The 19,098-nt window shown below is 44.1% G+C and overlaps 2 protein-coding genes across 2 annotated transcripts in view; both read left to right on the top strand.

Annotated features, from left to right (window-relative positions):
* Positions 1-19,098, top strand: part of LOC132230338 (protein mono-ADP-ribosyltransferase PARP14-like) — a 249,519-nt gene that overhangs the window by 200,255 nt on the left and 30,166 nt on the right. The gene's annotated exons all lie outside the window — the stretch shown is intronic.
* The window catches only part of LOC132230337 (protein mono-ADP-ribosyltransferase PARP14-like), a 157,323-nt gene that overhangs the window by 112,402 nt on the left and 25,823 nt on the right, over positions 1-19,098 (top strand). Inside the window, exons 6-7 of the mRNA XM_059687656.1 lie at positions 14,436-16,684; positions 18,831-19,067. Coding sequence (XP_059543639.1) covers positions 14,436-16,684; positions 18,831-19,067 — 2,486 coding nt within the window. The remainder of the gene's footprint in view (positions 1-14,435; positions 16,685-18,830; positions 19,068-19,098) is intronic.

The following is a 19,098-nucleotide window of genomic DNA, read 5'->3' as shown; positions in this document are numbered from 1 at the left end:
AAAATAAAGCTGCAGGAAATCTGTGACACAAAGTTGCTGATTGCCCCCGTGGCCTGTGTGTGTGGCAGATGAGCCCTGGGTTTAGGGACCCCTGTTCACCCAAATACCTGGATGGCCTTGCCCTGGGCCCCAGATGAAAGTGAAAATTCTGAGGTTGTAACTCATCAAATCTGAGGTTGCTGTTTACAGCCAAAGGCAGTTACCTAAGAGCAGGGAGGAGTTCCCTCCCCAACCCCCCAAATGAAAGCGAAAGAGGAAAAGTTAACTAACTGCTTGAGCTGGGGTAGGACTAGCAGTCCCTCCCTGAACAGGGCTGAGGATGGCTGCGCCTGGCTACTTCCCGCTGCTGGTCGAGGGGTCCTGGGGTCCCGATCCCCCGAAGAGCTTGATCACCAAGTTGCAGTTGTACTTCCAGAGCCAGAAGAGATCGGGAGGCGGGGAGTGTGTGGTCCGACAGGAACCAGGCAGCCCGGCCCGCTTCCTAGTCCTCTTCCACTCACATGACGGTGAGGGGCGTCGGGGCGGGGGTGAGAGGAGACCATGGGGCTCTCCCTGTGGGGACACTTGGACTGGGGCGCGCAGCGGGACTGGCTTCAGCAGCAGCAGTTGGCGGTGCGAGGGTTGGAGAATGCACCAGAAATGCGCGGGGTCGCTGCGTTCCTCTGCCCCGCGCTTCTAGGAACTTAGTGGCGCTGCCTCTGCCTGGAGGTGGCGGGTGGGGGCAGAACCGCGCCAGGGAGAACCAAAAGGCGCTGAGAGCCTGGGTACTGGCCTTATTTTACAAGGCTAATTATGCATTAATGTATTAATACACAGAGTGCTAAAGGCAGAGTTGCATCTCTTGCTCTTTTGGACTTCTGCTTATTAAGGCAGCAGTTCTAGAACTCCCAAGGTTTATGGGAACACGATTTTAAGAGAAGAGACAGTTTCCAGGCATGAAAGTCCAACTATAAGTTAGGGAGATAAATTTAGTTGAAAATAAGAACATTGGTTTCTGTTGGGCGAGACCATGAAAATCAGACCTTTGAAGAGATACCTGCAGTTATTCTGAGTGAGGACAAGTGAGTCCTTAACAATGAAAGTCAGTGTGGGGATGGAGAGACATATTGTATGCTGTTCTGAATTTGGTAACTGATTCTATGGGAATGGGTGTGCTCCATTTGAGAGGAAGGGAGGGGGAGAGCCCCTCTTCTTTCTGTTAATATTTACGAGTGGGGTGGGAGGGGGGAAAGGAAGGAAAGGGGCTAAGCAATGGGAGGAGCCATGAGATTTCCCCATGTATTGTGGAGCTTCCCTGTGGTTCTGGGGTCACCTGGGCAGGGGCAGAGGCCTGCTAAAAATCACATTGCCTGGGTGACAGAGAGAGAGTTATTGGAGGGAGATGACAGCTTGCTCCTGATCACCACTGTCTTTGTTGGCCGTTCGCTGGTACCTGTCCCTTGGTTTCAGGCTGGACCTCAGACTGGGTTGAAGGAGGTTGAGAGTTTTGAGCTTTTGAGGGGGAAGTTCCCCCCTCACAGGCAGCTGAGCAGCTGAGTTCTCTCCTCCTGCTTGCTTTTGCTGTTGAAGAAAAGGGGAGGCCCTGGCTGGTGGGTTCAGTGGTTAGAGCATTGGCTGTTGCACTGAAGGGTTGCAGGTTCAATCCTGTGCTGATGTGTCTCTTTCACATCAAAGTCTCTCTCTCTCTCTCTCTCTCTCTCTCTCTCTCTCTCTCTCTCTCCTACCCTCCCTACTTCCTTTCCACTCTCTAAAAATCAATGGAAAAAATATCCTCTGATGAGGATTAACAACAATAAGAACAACAAAACAAAAAAGGAAAAAAAGGGAGGGGGGCACAAATACCAAACATCTGCTTGGTTAAGACAGCCGCCAGGTCTTTTATGGGGCGGCACATGACCAGGCACTCACACCTTTTGCATTGGAATCTCCCAGGAGAGGATGTGAAGAACCCCTAATCCTGCTTTCCTTCCCTGGATTTGAGAAGCCTTTAGGCCAGAGGAGAGGCAAAGAGGCTTACAAGGCCATGAGAGCAATTGGGAAGTTTTAAGCAAGGATCCAGAAAGGAAAGATGAAACCCAGAAAGGAAAGGGGTACACAGAGGAGTGTGAAAGAAGTGAGGCGGGCAGGGGGCAGGACATGGAAGACCTGCTTTGCTCAGAGCTTTATGGAAACAAGGTACAGAGTTTTCCAAGGATTAATTTCACCAAGAAATGTAGAGGACAGCTGTATGATGTAAGTCATTTCCTCAGGGATATTACCACTTTGATTCCAACTGTTAGCATCACCATGGTTTGGCCTTTAGCGACACTTTTTGCCTTTTAGCATCACATTAACCCTCAGCAGGTTAAACAGGCACAGCCCAGCTCTGTCCTAGAGACTCAGGAACCCTGAGTGTGGGTGGGTGAGCACGTCAGCACTTTGAACCAGCACCCTCGGTGACTCTGAGGCACCAAAGTTTGAGAATGCTGGTTGTTGATGTCCCTGGATGAACAAAATGGGAGCCCATTATAGGAAATACACACAGCATAGAAGTACAACCAGTGCAAAATATGATTCTGTGATGATATCATCATTCTGTTCTAGCCCTCAAATTAGAACCTATTTCAGTCTCCTGCCAGGCTTCTTCCTTCACCTGTTCTAGCCCACAACCCCCTACCTCCACCCCCAGGCTGCTCAATGGCCCCTTTGTGTTTGTTATACCCAGCACAGATATCTCATAATCCCTGCAACTGATGAACTTTTATGGTCAAAGTTCTTGGAAAGTCCCAGTCAGTTTCGGTTTCCTATCAGAAGCAGCTTTCTCAGCAGCAAGTTGCCTGGAAATTGCTAACAATGAATGACCTGCCCTGGCAGTCCTAGGGCAGGAGATCTTGTCTTTACAGGGAGACCCATCCCCTCCACACCAGGAAGTGGCCTCAGCAGGTGCAGGCTCATCTTGTAACAGGACTTTAGTCATATTATTCACATAATCAGGCTGAGTCCACCAGTATTTCTCTGTGGAAATTAAGGTAGAGCAACCGAAACTATTGAGAAGCTGCATCTTACTTTTATATAGTTCATTGAATTTCTGAAAAATTGAGTGTAAATTGACTTGGCCATAACTTGACTCCTGATTATTGTCGGTCTCTTTGGGGTAAGGAAACCCATTAATAAAAGTAAACATGGATGGTTTGAGATTAGTGCAGGAAGGACATAGGTCAAGGTGGCTGGACATCAGAGATTCAGCCTTTTTCCTCCCAGATTCACCTTTTCCTTATTGGGGAGCACTTACTGATCTTGCTACCCTCTGCCCTCTTGAAGTAGCGATGCCCATGCATATTGCACACAGAACAGGATGGCACATTTTGCTAGGGTATTATCTGCAGCTGCAAGGGTTCAGGAATCTGGAACAGGGGCTGTGCATAAATGAATGAAGAGGCTAGAGAAGAAATATGAATTTGGAAGGATTTTGGGGGAGCCAGAGGCGGCCTAGTGCTAGTGACTAAGTTCTCTGAATCTCTGGACCCAAGGCTTTTTATTCCCACATTTTCCCTATAGCAAAGCAGATATACATATCAAAGGTAAGGTTTGGTAAACACTAAGAGATTATCAGGTTGGGGGAATTGCCCTCAGCTGTTCAGCAGCAGGTAATAACGTGAAGATTTTCAGCCCTGCTAAAGCCCCAAGGTTCATCAACCTTTTCATGAACTTGCATTTATGACATGCTGGAATTAGCCTCCAGCAACATTTATTTATTTTTAAAATAATTTAATTGATTTCAGAGAGGAAGGGAGGGAGAGATAGACATATTAATGTGGAGGGAGAATCAAAACCCAGGCATGTGCCCTAACCTCTTGGTTCATAGGTCGATGCTCAACCACTGAACTACACTAGCCGAGCCAGGCTAGCACTTTTATTTTATTTTACTTTATTTTTATATTTGTTAATCCTCACCCAAGGATATTTTTTCCATTGATTTGGAAGGGAGTGGGGAGAAAGGAAGGAGGGGAGAGAGAGAGAGAGAGAGAGAGAGAGAGAGAAACATCAATGTGAGAGAGACACATTGATTGGTTGCCTCCTGCACTCAACCCTGACTGGGGCGGGGGATTGAACCTGCAACCTATGCCCTTGACTGGAAAGGGAACCCATGACCCTTTGGTGCAAGGGCTGACACTCTAACCATTGAACAATACTGGCCAGGGCCAGGCTGGCACATTTAAATGACCAGGTATGACTCTACCAAAGTCTAGGTCAGGGGTGGGCAAACTTTTTGACTCGAGGGCCACAATGGGTTCTTAAACTGGACCGGAGGGCCGGAACAAAAGCATGGATGGAGTGTTTGTGTGAACTAATATAAATTCAAAGTAAACATCATTACATAAAAGGGTATGGTCTTTTTTTTTAGTTTTATTCATTTCAAACGGGCCGGATCCGGCCCGCGGGCCGTAGTTTGCCCACGGCCGGTCTAGGGAATAATAAAAGGAAGCTTTCAATCACACAGGTCCATGATTCTGGACAACCTGGCTTACAAAACTTAGCTTCTGCTCTGGCACTGGGTTCTTATCCAGCCCTTACTCAAGCTTAGGGCAGCCCCTTAGGAGTCTCTGTGAATATATCTTCCCTCCCATCAAGAGTGAAATTGGAGTCCGGCATTTCATCTTATATTATTTCTGGCGGACTCTTTCAGCCAGTTGGCATCTTACCCTTCCATGGATGGTTGAGGTGGTAAATCTATTTAAGCCCCTCTTTTTGAAAGACTCATATTTGTATCCTTGGCCTCATCAGGCCAACCATATCAGAATACAACATGGTAACCCATCATTCATGGCAGGGCTACAACAGTGAACAGTAGGGAACTCTCAAAGGTTCCCCTTCACCCTGACATTTTTGTACCATCTGACTATGTCGACCACATCTCCTCGTTTCAACTCACTCCATATTCTCCACCGTCTAAGATATACTAACTTTGCCTTTCTTTCTCACACAGCCTCTTATAATTATAACTTACATTTGCATACCTTTTGTGTGTGTTAGAAAATTCATTCACAGATCACTGGTTTGAGTGAGAAAACATATTTAAGAGACGTGAAGATAGTTTCTCAATGTCACTCATCTAGAGTTGGAATTCTAATCCAGCTTTTATGAAAGCTTATGTTCACTGTTCAGTTTTTTTTCTCACTACAGCCCAGTTGCCAGATGTGCTATTTTCTTTTTAAATCTCTTCATCCATTTTTTTACTTTTACTATCAGATGTGAGGCTTTTATCTTCACAAGTTAAAGAATTGATTGAAAAACTTATTAACCAGGCTCCTGGTTGCTCAAGTCACCTTCCTAAACATGATAAAACATGGCTTTTATCATGCCATGTCCCAACACCAATCTTCACTGGCTCACCGTGACGGATGCTTTAATTATTTCCTTTACTGTACAATAAATATTGCTCCCTTTCTGAGTGCCCACTGAGCATCAGGTACTATACTACATTCTTTATGTTTCTTCAGTTGAATCCACGTAACATCCATATAATACAATCTTTATTAATTGCTTATTATACAAGAAGACTAAGGCTTTGGAAATACTTAAAGTTAAAAAAATAAGTTTAAAGATAGAATTCAAATCCATGCCCGCTTGATACACTTTTCTATTATTTTTTTCTTTTTATCATCTAAGACCTCTCTTGGGCAAATGACTGAGTAATTGATTGATGATGACAAAGGCTTTGAAATATGGAATAAAGTTGTAAATAAAGATGCTTGATGGTTCTCCTTCTCCTTCTTTTTTGATATTTCAGTTCGGCAGAACCTTCTGGAGAGAGAGAACCATGAGTTGGCATTGCCAGGAAAAGGAACATTTAAGTTAACGGTCAAGTTGCCTCCAGACCCAAATGAAGTCCATGATGCCCCTAAGGAGAAAATTCCAGCAAAGGTAAGTAAAGGAGCAAGTAGCCAGGAAGTAGGGTGTTCTCCCAAGGTGTGTGGGATGGGAAGCACAATGAGGAACACCTAGTAGAACAAAAAATATAAATCAAACTGCAGTGAGAAATGCAACTGACAGATGTGGTGGGACAGGTATGGAATAATGAAGGAGGAGGCACGTTTTGTTTGATTTTTAGACACTTTTGGAAAAGTTAAGATTTGGGGGCTATAATAAGGGAGGTTTGAGATACAAAATTTTGGGTTGCTCTTAACCTGGAACTTGCTGTATTAGTTTTACTTTTACATTGTTTTGAGGAGATAGCGATCTATACTGCATGTACTAAGTATTTCCTAAAATGGTATAGTAATAGTATCTACCTTGTAGGATTGTTGTGAGGGTTGGATGAGACAACCAGTGTAAAGCAAATGGCACAGTGTTCATAGGAAAGACTCAATAAATGTTAAATGGGGAAAAGATGCAGATCTTACCGCTTGTTCTGGACACTTGGTATTCACTGGAATTTCTGTTATTTTTTACTCATATTTACCAGTGATTTTTTTTCCCCGGAGTAACTGGAGGTGGCATTACACATGGGGAGCACTCGAAAGCATTATTGCTGGAGTTTTTCACTATTGTCTGTTGACCCTGTATCTCCAGGCTGGTCTCAGGCACATTTTCTTAATGTAAAGAAATTTGAATTATTGACAATTTATTAATGCTACTTTATTGTTTGAATTTCAGGAATCCAAGGCCAAAGAACATGCCAGTGAACCAGGTAAGGTTTCAACTGAGATGACTGGCCTTCACGAGGCAGTTTTGCTTTGATTAAAGATGGCACTTGTAGACATACATCATCCTTATCCTCTTTACTTCACAAGGCAGGTTTTTCTCAACTTGGCGGTGCCTTGGGCTCATTCTCAGTATACTCTCAGCCAGCTGTTCAGAGGGTGAACACTGGGGCAGCCACTTGAGCTCTAAAGGCTCAGGTCAGAAGGATGGAAACTGCTCTCTCTGTGGGGACTGGGAGATACCTTGCAATTGAGCGGAGGGCTAAGAGGGCCTGGTGGAAGGTGATGAACTGACCTTTAGAGCCCACTTGTGCCCAAGCTGCCACGGAGAAGCAAGACATATAAGTGGGTGCTGTCTGTGGCTAAGTCAGTTTCTGAGCACTGGGTGTGGGAAGTGCTGTCCTCAGGAGTCACTAAAGGAAGGTGTGGGTCCTCTGTGGATGAAAGGTTGAGTGCTGGGTGCAGAATGGGGTGCAACCCTCCAGAGCAGCAGCAGCTCCTCTCCTCCATCTGCTGTGAGAGAGCCCAACACCTAGTGGCTGTTGTGGAGTCTGTTGCTTAACTCGTGTCTGGGTGTTAGCCTGTGGCCCCTGACATTTACTACAGAAGCCACACTTTTCTGGGCTAAGCATGGTGTTATAAAGGGGACGAAAGAATGAAATGTGTTGAATGGTTGAGCAACAGAGATAAAGTGATGCATATCCAGATCTTAGGGGAAAAAATTCCAAAAACGTGTAAATATTTTATTCTAAAGTAGAAATTGTCTTGAGAACATGTTTAGATTTTTGCAACTTTCTCTTTTTGAAAATGGTACTGGGATGAGAGTTGGGGGTCATTGTCAGGGCTCTTGGGTCCATTGTCAGAACTCTATTAATTCATTAGAATGGTGAACAAAATGAGGATGGAGGGTGGTTTCCTAGTAGGTCCCATATCTAAGGGATGAGGAGAGCAGAGGACACAGAACCATGAAGGCACTAGCCTTGCCTGAAACCCACAGCTTCAGGTTAAAGATTGACAGGCAGTAACAGAGCAGGGAAAGGCACACACCAACTGATATCAGGGGGTATGAGCACTAAGCCAGTGTCCTGTTTCAGGCCATGCTGAGCTGGGTTGGAGCTCAAAGGTGGAAACCAGCAAGTGGAAGAACTAGAAGAGAGATGAACAAGAGCAGAGAAATACGGGTCACTTGTGGTCAGCAAATTCCGTTTATTCCAAGTCTATATGTCAAGCCTGGACCCGCTTTTAAATCCCAGAGCTGTGTCTGACCTTCCTGTAAGAAAATATGTTAGCGCCAATGTGTCTGAAGCCACGTGTGTCATCTGCCTCCAAACCAGTGCCCTCTTCTGTCTTTTTTATTTGTCTTCACGTGCATAACCAGTTTGACCATCACCTACTAGAAATTTGTCTTTTCTTTAAGCTTTCACATGTGTTGGTCTCATTTATTCCTCCCTCACCCCAGGCCCCCATTATCACTTTATAAATCCAGCATGGCAGGAATACCCTGCTTGTTCTCTCTGTACCTGATGCCCTTCTCCTTAAATCTGACCAGTCCTTTGTATTGCGGGATATCTGGTCATCTTTTTCACGGAAACCTTCCCTGGTTCACCTTACCACCAACTGTAAGATAAAGTCCAGACCCCATTCTGGATGAAGCTGACTTTTCTGGCCTCATTTCTTACATCTCTGTACATGAGAGCTCCTTGAGCTTTTTTGGTCAGATCACCATTTCCTAAATAGTTTGGCACAACACTATCCTCTGCCTGTATTCTGCTGCTCACAGTACTCTCTACCCCACTTTTCTCTACCTAAATCCGATAGACCCTTCAAAATTACTCAGATTCCTCCTCTTCTCTAAACCCTTTCCAAGCCAGCCAATCCCTTTATCTCTCTTTCTTGGATTCCTGACTTAATTGTTGGTGCTCTTTATATGGCAATGCCTCTCTTGTGATGAAGCTTCTAATAGTAGGGTGATAAAACTGTATTGCTAGCAAGGCTCTTATCATTCACTCAGTCCAATACTCTCATTTTTAAATTAAGAGATGTGCCCAAGGTCACATGACTAAAGAGTGGCAGAGTCAGGGGTTGAACCCATAAGGCCTCACCTCCAGCCCAGTACTCATTCTGATTTTTCATTCATGACTCATTGAATGCTAGTTTATGTTGCTATTGAATCCTCAAGCTATTTTTTATTTGGCATAAGTGTGTGTGTGTGTGTGTGTGTGTGTGTCTTTATTGGGGTGATCTAACTGCTGTAACAAACAAGTCCCCAGATCACAGTGCAGTGTAGTTGGCAACTAGGGTGGTTTCCCATCTTACTTTTAAGTCCTTTATACATTTTGAGTTTATTTTTGTGTAAGTTGGTGATCTAGTTTCATTTTTTATGCATGTATCTGTCCAATTTTTTCAACACCATTTATTAAAGAGACTGTTTTGACTCCATTGTATGCTCTAGCCTCCTTTGTCAAATATTTTTTTAAATTTCTTTATTGGTTAAGGTATTACAAATGTGTCCTTATCCCCCCATTAACCCCCAACCTCCCCCCCACCTCCGCACTCATACGCTCATCCCCCTGAATTTGAAGAGAGTTTTTCTGTGTCCTAATATGTGGTCTGTCTTTGAAAATGTCCCATGTGCACCTGGAAGAATGTATATTCTGTAGCTTTGGGGTGAAATGTTCTGAAGATGTCAATTAAGTCCATCTGATCTAGTGAGTCATTTAGGATTTCTGTTTCTGTGCTGATTTTTTCTTTAGAGGATTTATCCAGTGGTGTCAATAAGGTATTAAAGTTACCTACTATGATTGTATTGCTGTCGATCTCTCCCTTGATATTTTCCAGAAGTTTTTTTTTAATGTATTTGAGTGTTCCTGTATTGGGTGCATATATATTCATCAGAGTTATGTCCTATTGTTGAATTGCTCCCTTTAGTATTATGAAATGGCCCTTCTTATCTCTTGTTATGGCCTTCACTTTGAGGTCTATTTTGTCAGATATATGTATTGCTATGCCAGCTTTTTTTCTGATTTCCATTTGCCTGAAAATTTTTTTTCCATCCCTTCACTCTCAGTCTGTGTGAGTCTTTGGTTCTGTGGTGGGTCTCTTGTAGACAGAAATGTATGGGTCATGTTTTCTTATCCATTCAGCTACCCTATATCTTTTGATTTGAGAATTTAATCTAGTTACATTTAAGGTTGTTATTGATAGGTAATTGTTAGTCGCCATTTTTATTCTTTATGCATGTGTTCCTTGTTCCCTTTCTATTTCTTCTTTTTTATAGCAGTCCCTTTAGCTATTCTTGCATTACTGGTTTGGTGGTAATAAACTCCCTTAGTCCTTTTTTGTCTGTGAAGCTCCTGATTTCACCTTAAATTTTTATTGATAGCTTTGCTGTGTACAGTATTCTTGGATTAAGTCCCTTGCTTTGCATCATGTTGTATATTTCATTCCATTCCCTTTGGTCTGATGTCTTTCTATTGAGAAATAAGTTGATATTCTAATGGGAGATATCTTGCTGGTAACTTTCTGTCTCTCTCTGGCAGCCTTTAGAATTCTTGCTTTGTTGTTGATGTTTGCCAGTTTAACTATGATGTGTCTTGGTGTTAGTCTTTTTGGGTTCAACTTGTTTGGGTGTCTAGGTGCTTCTTGGACTTATGTGGCTTTTTTCTTCCCAACATCAGGGAAGTTTTCTGTCATTATTTCTTCAAACAGGTTTTCTATTCCTTGCTCCACTTCCTCTTAATCTGGCAACCCTATTATGTATATGTTGTTCGTTTCATGTTGTCTAAAAGCTGTCTTAGACTCTCCTCCTGCTTTTTAGGTTTTCTTTCCAGTTGCTGCTGTGTTTTTGTGTTTTTTTCTACCTCATCTTCTAACTTACTGATGCAGTACTTCACTTCTTCTAGACTACTGTTGAAGCCTTCCATTGTGTGCTTTCTTGCAGCTATGGCATTCTTCATTTCCTTTTTATTCCTTTTCATGTTGATGACATTCTCATCCAGCTCCTTATAATTCTCATTGAGTTGTGTGTATTTGTCAGCTAGACGTTTAAGCATCCTTAAAACCATTATTCTGCTTTATTTCTCTGACAAGTTACTTGTCTCCACTTCATATAATTCCTCCTCTGGTGATTTCTCTTTTTCTTTCCTTTGCAGATTATTTTTTACTGTCTCCCCATCATTTTTTGCTGTAATGATTTAATTGTTTCTATGTCTTAGATCCAACTACTTTGCTACCCAGGTTCTTTTGAGGGTGGTGCTATGTAGTTGATGATTTTGGGGACCAAGTTGTGCAAAATCTCAAATTCCCTGGGCTTGGTGATCTAGTGTAGCTCCCTGCTTGAGCTATTTAGGTTCTCCTGATGTACTTGGGTCTTGAATGTTGGTTTCTGGTTCATGGATGAAGTCTCGCCATGGATTGTCTGGCAATGTGACTCACCCCCGGCTTCATTGTGTAAGCTGTTGTGGATGTGATTGTGGTTCCAGCTCTTGTGAAAAGGGTTGCCTGAGGTCTCACTGGAATGTGTTCACTGTGAGTTCCTGGAGTCCACAGCCTGGGAGGAAGGGGCCTCAGGGCCTGAGGCTCAGGTACTATGACTTTGGCCATTGTTGTGTGACTCTTGCTTGGGTAGTCTCACTCTGCAACTCACTATGAGGATCTCAGAGCCCATGACGGTGGGGGTCAGCTGTCCCGTACTCTGCAGTAGATGCAGTGGGACTCTGGCCAAGGTGATTTCCCTCTGTGAGTGATGAGGGGGTCAGGAGCCAGCAGCTGCGGATGTGGGAGTCTCATAGTGTGTGGCTGGAACAGTGTGGGGAGTCCTCAGTAACTCACCAAGGTGTCCAAAAGCAGGCACCAGGAGGGGGAAGTCATGGATCCTGCTGAGGGAACTTTGCACCCTTGGTTGGAGAGGCATGTGCCCAGTGGCAGCTCATAGAGGGGTCCCGCGTGTTGGATCATCACGACCATGGTTTTCAAAGGTCATTAGCCAGGGAGGGGGAGGTGCAAGTTTTGTTGCAGGTGCCCCTGTGTCCTTAGTTGGATATGCGCACACCCAGTGGAGCTTCAAGGAGGCACCCTGGGGCTGCCTGCCAGGGCAGCAGACTCAGAGGAGCCTGCACACTGGTTCAGTGCAACTGGGGTGTCTGGAGGTCAGCTGCCATGGAGGGGGAAGTCCCACTTACTGCTGCAGGGGCCTTGTGCTCTTTGTTAGATACGCTCGTGCACCCAGCAGCGGCTCACAGAGGCACCTGGGGGCTGCCTGCTTGGGTGGCAGACTCAGGGGACCTGCACACTACAGCAGTGCAACCACCATATCTATGGCCCATCAGCCGAGGAGGGTAAAGTCTGAGTTTTTGCTGCGGGAACCATGTGCCCTAGGAGGTGGATGTCCTAGGATCTGCAGGTCTGTGGGCATGGAAGCAGGATTTTGGCTGTTGTGACTGCAGCGTCCCAGGCATTGTCCAAGGCCATCCTGGGTGATGGTGATGTTGAGTTCTTAGAGGAGGTTGCTCCCCCTTGAAGATGGCATAAGCTCTGTACCTGAACCTGGCAGCCCATGGAGTGCCTACATCAATGCCAGGGGCTCCCTGTCCAAGAGAGCCTGGTCTGCTAGCTCCTGATACTCCTGCAGTGTCTGACTATCCCTCACTCACACACACAGCACACATGTCCACATACCCTCTCGCTCACTCACACTCGCTGCCTCACCTCAGTCCTGCCAGCGCCTTCTTCCCAAGTCTCTTGAGGTTTATTTTATACCCGAGCTACACCTGTGAACAGTAGGATCCTCTCAAAGGTTCCATTTCACTTGACATCTTTGAACCATCTGACTATGTTGGTCATGCCTCCTCCCTAACCTTGCACATTCCCTGTTTTCCAGGGTCTCAGATAAATTGACTTTCCCTTTCTCACTCTAGACATTTGCAGAGCTCTGCAGAGTGCTACAAAGTGGATTTATAGACATTGCTTTACAGGCGTTGCTATTATTGTAATCCTTATTTTACAAATGAAGAAACTGAGGTACGGAAAGGTCAAATCACTTGACCAAGGTTCCACAGCTAGTGAGTGACAGAGGCAGGATCAGAACCTTGGCAGTCTGGCCCATAATCAATGCTTTTAAGTTCTCCACTTTTCCCCAATTTTCAGTTCACCTATAACATGAATTTTTCTTATGGGATATTTCACCACTTACGTTGGGTTACCAATAATGAGGCAAACTGTCGATAAAGACGGGTTAAGAACAGAATTTATTTAGCCATATTGTTTTATATGTAGAAATTATTCACTCTGAAATCATTTGGTTCCATTTAGTACCAGTGGTCACTGGTACTGCCCAGGCTTGTAGCGTGTACGGGGCCACATGGGGAAGTTGAGGCTATGTGTCTGGATCTCTGAAGGCCTTGTTTTTTGCATTATGTCTGGCTCAAGGCCTAGGATCCAATCATTACAAGTGAAGTAATTTTTAACATCTTTCCACAAGGATGCTATTTTAATCCAAGTTGTTACTGGAATTCATTCTAATTCCCTTCCTTCTTAGACTCCGTGTACCTGTCTAATAACTACCACAAAAAGAGTTTGAGAAAGAAGAGTATCCACCCACCCACACACAGACATGCCCATATTCCATCCTAGCGACTGTCCCAGTAAAAGTGGCAAGAGACTGATTATAGCAGGGATGGGGGAGGTGCAGGACTTGCTGAATCAGTCTCTGGGCTGTGCACTGATGACTTTGAGGATGACCTTGGTTTGGAACCCCTGGTAGAAGGGCAAGAGTGTGGGCTTTGGTTTCAGACAGACACTGATTTGAATCTTAGCTCAGACATTTACAGTCTACATGACCCTATTCGAGTTATCTATTTTTTACTAGCCTGAGGTGTTGTTGTTTTTTAAAGATTTTTATATATTTTTATTGATTTCAGAGAGGAAGGGAGGGAGAGAGAGAGATAGAAACATCAGTGATGAGAGAGAATCACTGAATGGCTGCCTCTTGCATAGCCCACACTGGGGATCAAGCCCACAACCCGGGCAGATGCCCTTGACCAGAATTGAACCGGAACCCTTCAGTCCACAGGCCCATGCTCTCTCCACTGAGAAAAACCAGCTAGGGCTAGCCTGAGTTTTATCATTTGTAAATAGTGATGATAATACTAATAGTGTGTCTATCTCAAGGGTTGTCATGAGGATTAAATTAATTTAATATATGTAAAGCTCTTAGAATCGTGTCTGACACTTAGGAAGCTATGATAATTATTATTATGCACCTCCCCTGAGAAGTAATAATGGAATCTAAGTCATCTATGAAGCCTAAAATTGCGAGAGGCACAAGAAACAGCACATAGCATGATTCTCAGACAAGGTTGGCTTTAAGCACCAAAATATTCTTTACACTGGCCCAAACAGTATCCCCATGCTTGTGACCAAAGTCATATCTATTTCTTAACCTGGTGGTGATATATCAGTGTATCACAAAAACGGAAACTGGAATTTACATAACAGAATTTCACCATACAGTGATCTTAGCCAGAAAGTAATTACTCCATTACACAAGGGATGCCTGTGCAGTGTTAATACATATCAATTATTATTTGAGCACTTTGAGAGTAGAGCTGCCCTTTTAATACTATGTTGTAACATCGAAGTTCTATAAACACTAGGATTGCCCCCCACCCCCCACAATAGGAACGTTTTGTTTGTTTGTTTTGATTTGAAACCTATTACCCTGGGATTACTTTATTTTATTTATTTTCTTTTAAGTGTTAGACACCATCATGACCAAGAAGCCTGACCTCAATAATATGCCGCTCTCCGTGTCCCCATATTATACCTCCTTGGGCACAGCTCTGTATGGAAAGGAGAAGCCTCTGATCAAGCTTCCAGCACCATTTAAAGAATCTTTGGATCTTTCTTTATGGAAGTTCTTACACAAAAGGAATCATCTGATTGAGGAGATAAATGAAGAAGTGAGACGTTCTCACTGTGAGCTAACATGGTCCCCACTCAATGGTGAAGTTACCATCAGCCCTGCAGCTACCATAGTCAATCAAGGAAGAAAAAGTATCAAGAACTGGAAGAAAGATGCTTCCATAGCCTTCTTTGGCATCAGGTCTAGATTTAAAGTTACCCCATTTAAAGTGGACCCAGTAGTGTGGGACATCATGAAAAATGACTTAGAAGATGAAAGAATTTTGATTGAATTTGATACAGGTAAGGGGATTGTAACCTTAGTGGGGAAATCAGAGGATGTACAAAACATTGAGCCACAAATCAAGGAATTAATAGAAAACACCACTCAAAAAGTTAAAAGAGAAGAGCAAAGTCTGAAGGAGAAAGTGGCCATGTCTCCAAGAAAGTATTCTCTTTTGTGCCACAGCGGTGTGCAGGAGCGTCTCCGCAGGGAGTACCCAGAGATGGAGATTTTTTATGACAGAGCCACCCAACACATGTGCTTTAAAGGACTCGATATAGATGTGTATAAAGCAAAGTGTGAAGTCCAGGAAAAGGTGTTCACCATGGTTCAGAAAAGCATTCAGCTTCCCCCGGAGGTTTTGCAGTTTTTGCAACAGGTCGACTGTTCAGAACTCTCCAAGTCTCTTTTGATAGCACAGAAAATTCTTGCAGTTTATGAGCTAGAGGGCACAACTGTTTTCTTAACCAGCTGTTCTTCTGAAGTCCTCTTAGAAGCTGAGAAGCAAATGGTCAGTGCCTTAAGTTATAAGCGCATAGACATTGAGGACAGGGAAGTTCTTAACAGCAAGACATGGAAAGCCATCACTAACAATTTGCCGAAGAAATATAATTCCTCCTCAAAGACTGTAACGATGAATGAGTTAACTTCAGGAACCACAGCTGAGGTCATTATTGCAGGCTGCATGAGAGAAGTAAATGAAATCTACCACATTCTTTTTTACTTTGTGGAAAAAAACATGAAAATAGAGAGATTCCTTGAGGTAAAGCCTCCCTTAGTTATTGATTATTTAAAGGCAGAGAAGATACTCTGGCAAAAGATAAAGATGAACGAGCTAAATGTTCAGGTAGATTTCAGTGCTAGGAATGATCCAGAAGGCATTTTACTAACTGGCTCAAAGGCCGAAGTCCTGGAGGGAATGAACATCCTCAAGCAAGCCAGGGATTCAGTTTGTGTTAAAAGCATTAGTATTGATAAGCCAGGAGCCAGCCAGTCCTTCCGGGATAAACCATGGTATTATAAACGTGAGGTACGGTCATTTGGTTGTTTTGTGGAACTGCTGCAGAATGAAGGAAAGAAGGAGGGAGGTGGCAGTGATGGGCAGAAGGCCTCCTGTCAGACAGAATTGGCCCCTGGAGTCTCGCTGATTGTACAGCAAGGCGACTTGACACGGTTTCCTGTTGAAGTGGTGGTGAATGCCGCAAATGAGGACCTCCGTCTCAGTGAGGGCCTGGCTGCTGCTCTTTCAAAGGCAGCTGGCCCTGAGCTCCAAGCAGACTGTGACCGGATAGTGAAGGAAAAGGGTAAGATCCCAACTGGCTATGCCACCATCTCGAAAGCAGGAAAGCTCCCATACCACCAGGTGATCCATGCAGTAGGACCCAAGTGGAACAGCAGTGATGTTCTGGGGTGTATGTTACAGTTAAAGAATGCCGTGAAAAGAAGCCTCCATTTGGCTGATAATTTCCAGTACCAATCCATAGCCATCCCTGCCATTAGTTCTGGAGACGGTGGCTTTCCCTTATGCCAGTGTGTGGAGACCATTGTTTTGACCATCAAGGAATCCTTCCTGTATAACTGGGATGGATACACCTTAAAGGAGGTTTACCTTGTGGATTCAGCTGAGAAGACTGTTGAGGCCTTTGCGGAAACTGTGAAAACTGTATTTAAAAACAACAAGCCTGATACTCCTTCCCTGCCCAGTGTACCAGCAGGAGTCCAGCCAGGCCTGAGAAACGATGATGGAAACAGAGAAATGCTGCTGTGCCCAGGCGGTCTGAGGATCCTGTTGGTGAAAGGAGACGTGCAGAATGCTATGGTGAGTGTCCCTTTTACAGAACACCCACTAGATGCTGCAACTCCAGGGAGTCTGTTGCCAAAGGAAGATTAGGATCAAGAGAGCATTAGGGAGAGAATCCCATGCTCTCCATGGGGACCTGGAAACAAATTTCCTTAGAAAATAGGGCTACGTCACCACAGCATTTACTGATAGAGGGTGGCCAGTTATCTGTGGGACCTGGAAGTGTATTCAGATCACCAGGTTCCCAGTAAATGTGAAAATCCACAATAATGGCTTACAATTACAAGGGTCTCTATATTTGTTCAGGGCCTTGAGACCTGTGGTATTTTGGCAAATGTGAGGTTAATTTCCTATCAAATTTACTGATAGGAGATATAGAAAAATTAGAGTGTAGAGTGGGGACATAAGACAGGAATTTTGTCAGTGGAATTGAACCACGTTGAGCCTGGAGGCCTGAGTCTGAGGGTCAATCAGCACCCAGCACCAGTAAGAAGCTATGGGAAGGAAAGTGGAAACTGCACCTGGAAGTGGTCCGAGTATTATATGGGGACAGTTATTCTAGGAATCCGAAGGGGGGTCATGTGTTTTTTTAAATCATATTTAACAACCTCTTCCACACAGGCTCTAGCTAATGGAAATAGCCCTGGAAGCCCCTGCTGTGTCAGATGTTCCTTCCTTCCTTTGAGGATTGTGGGCAGGCCTGGGGAAGAGATTCCTAGGGAAGGTCATTTGCCTATCTTCTTTGTAGAAACACCTATTCAGATCCTTTGTCCACTTTTAAATTGGGTTATCTATTTTTTAAAAGATATTTTTATTGATTTCAGACAGGAAGGGTTTGGGAGAAAGTGATGGAAACATCAATGGTGAGAGAGAATCCTTGATCAGCTGCCTCCTGCATGCCCTCTACTGAGTATGGAGCCTGCAACCCGGGCATGTGCCCTTGACTGGAATCAAACCTGGGACCTCTCAGTCCACAGGCTGACACTCTATCCACTGAGCCAAACCAGCTAGAGCAATTGGGTTTTCTTTTTATTACTGAATTTTAGAAGTTCTTTATGTATTTTGGATTTGGGTCCCTTACCAGATTATGATTTGCAAATATTTTTTTCCCATCTGTGGGTCATCTTCCTTATATAATAATCTTAAATGATAATTAGAAGAATAATTGCTAACAATGATTACTTAGTATGTGCCAAGCACTATGCTAAGTGCTTGGCTTGCATTTTCTCATTCAATGCCATGAGGTAGATTCCAGGACTATTATTCTTCTCAAAGAGATGAAGGAATGAGACTTAGAGGGGCTATGTAATTTGCCCAACTCTCACAGCTAACGAAAGGTAGAGGCATGATTGGAATCTATCCAGGCACTATTTAAAAAATGTTAGAAAATGATTTAGTTTATCATTAAAAAAACAAATACATAAACAAGAAACTCTTTTGACCCCAAGTCAGTAATTGGAATGTTCCATTCCTTGTCCATCTTGAACACTAAATAGTAAGATATTTCTTCCATTCCTTTTTCTCCCATAGATGTTTGAGTTCTGATGCCACAGTACCTGCCATGTGTTGCTTGTCCAGGACCCATGCAGGACAGCTTTGAAAATGACTTAGTCACATTCCTTCCCCTCTCTTCTCTTGGTGTCTCACTCTAGCTGATTAGTCTGCTCACATGTCCTGCTGGAAAAGCCTCCATGGCTTCTCACTGTCTGTCGGGAAGTCCAGATGGCCTGGCACTTGAGGTCCTCTGCAGTCCACCCCCACGGTAACATTGCCGGCCTGGCTGCACCATTTTTCTGTAGAAGCTGTGTATCAGCTCAACAACTCACACCCACCATGCCTGTGTTCCCCCTTCTGAATGATTTCCCCGTCTCCCCCTGCCTGCTTCAACTGTTCCAAAGGGCCCTCATCACACAGGGTGTCCTCACTGTCCACCGATGGCATTTCCTCTAGACTCCTTCAGTGATCCCACTTGTTGACAGCTCTCTTTTGTCCTGGAGTGTAACTTAAATCAATATCTAAAACACATTATCTTGGGTGGTATTTGTCTCTGAAAACAATAATCTTTAGTTGTCCCCATTGTGCCAAGTCCAATGGCTCAAATACAGTAATCCTTGATGAATGCTTTTTGTTAGAATTTGAAACAAATTGTTGGTTTTGTCTTTAGGCTGATGTTGTCGTCAACTCCATTCCTCGGGATCTCAACCTTAATAGTGGGCTCCTTTCTCAGGCCCTCTTGGCAAAAGCTGGGCCAAATCTCCAGAAGGAATTGAACACAGCTGGACAAGGGATAGCTGTTGACGTGGGCACGATTCTTCAAACCACTGGTTGTAATCTGCAATGCAACCAAGTGCTTCATGTGGTGGCGCCAAACTGGAACAATGGTGATACATCTTCACACAAGGTGGGGTCTGGTTTTAAATTCCCCAGGAAAT

Source organism: Myotis daubentonii, chromosome 3, assembly GCF_963259705.1.
Source record: "Myotis daubentonii chromosome 3, mMyoDau2.1, whole genome shotgun sequence".
In the NCBI taxonomy this organism is placed as follows: Eukaryota; Metazoa; Chordata; class Mammalia; order Chiroptera; family Vespertilionidae; genus Myotis; species Myotis daubentonii.
The sequence above is the reverse complement of the archived record's forward strand: the minus strand, read 5'-3'. Positions and strand labels throughout refer to the sequence as shown.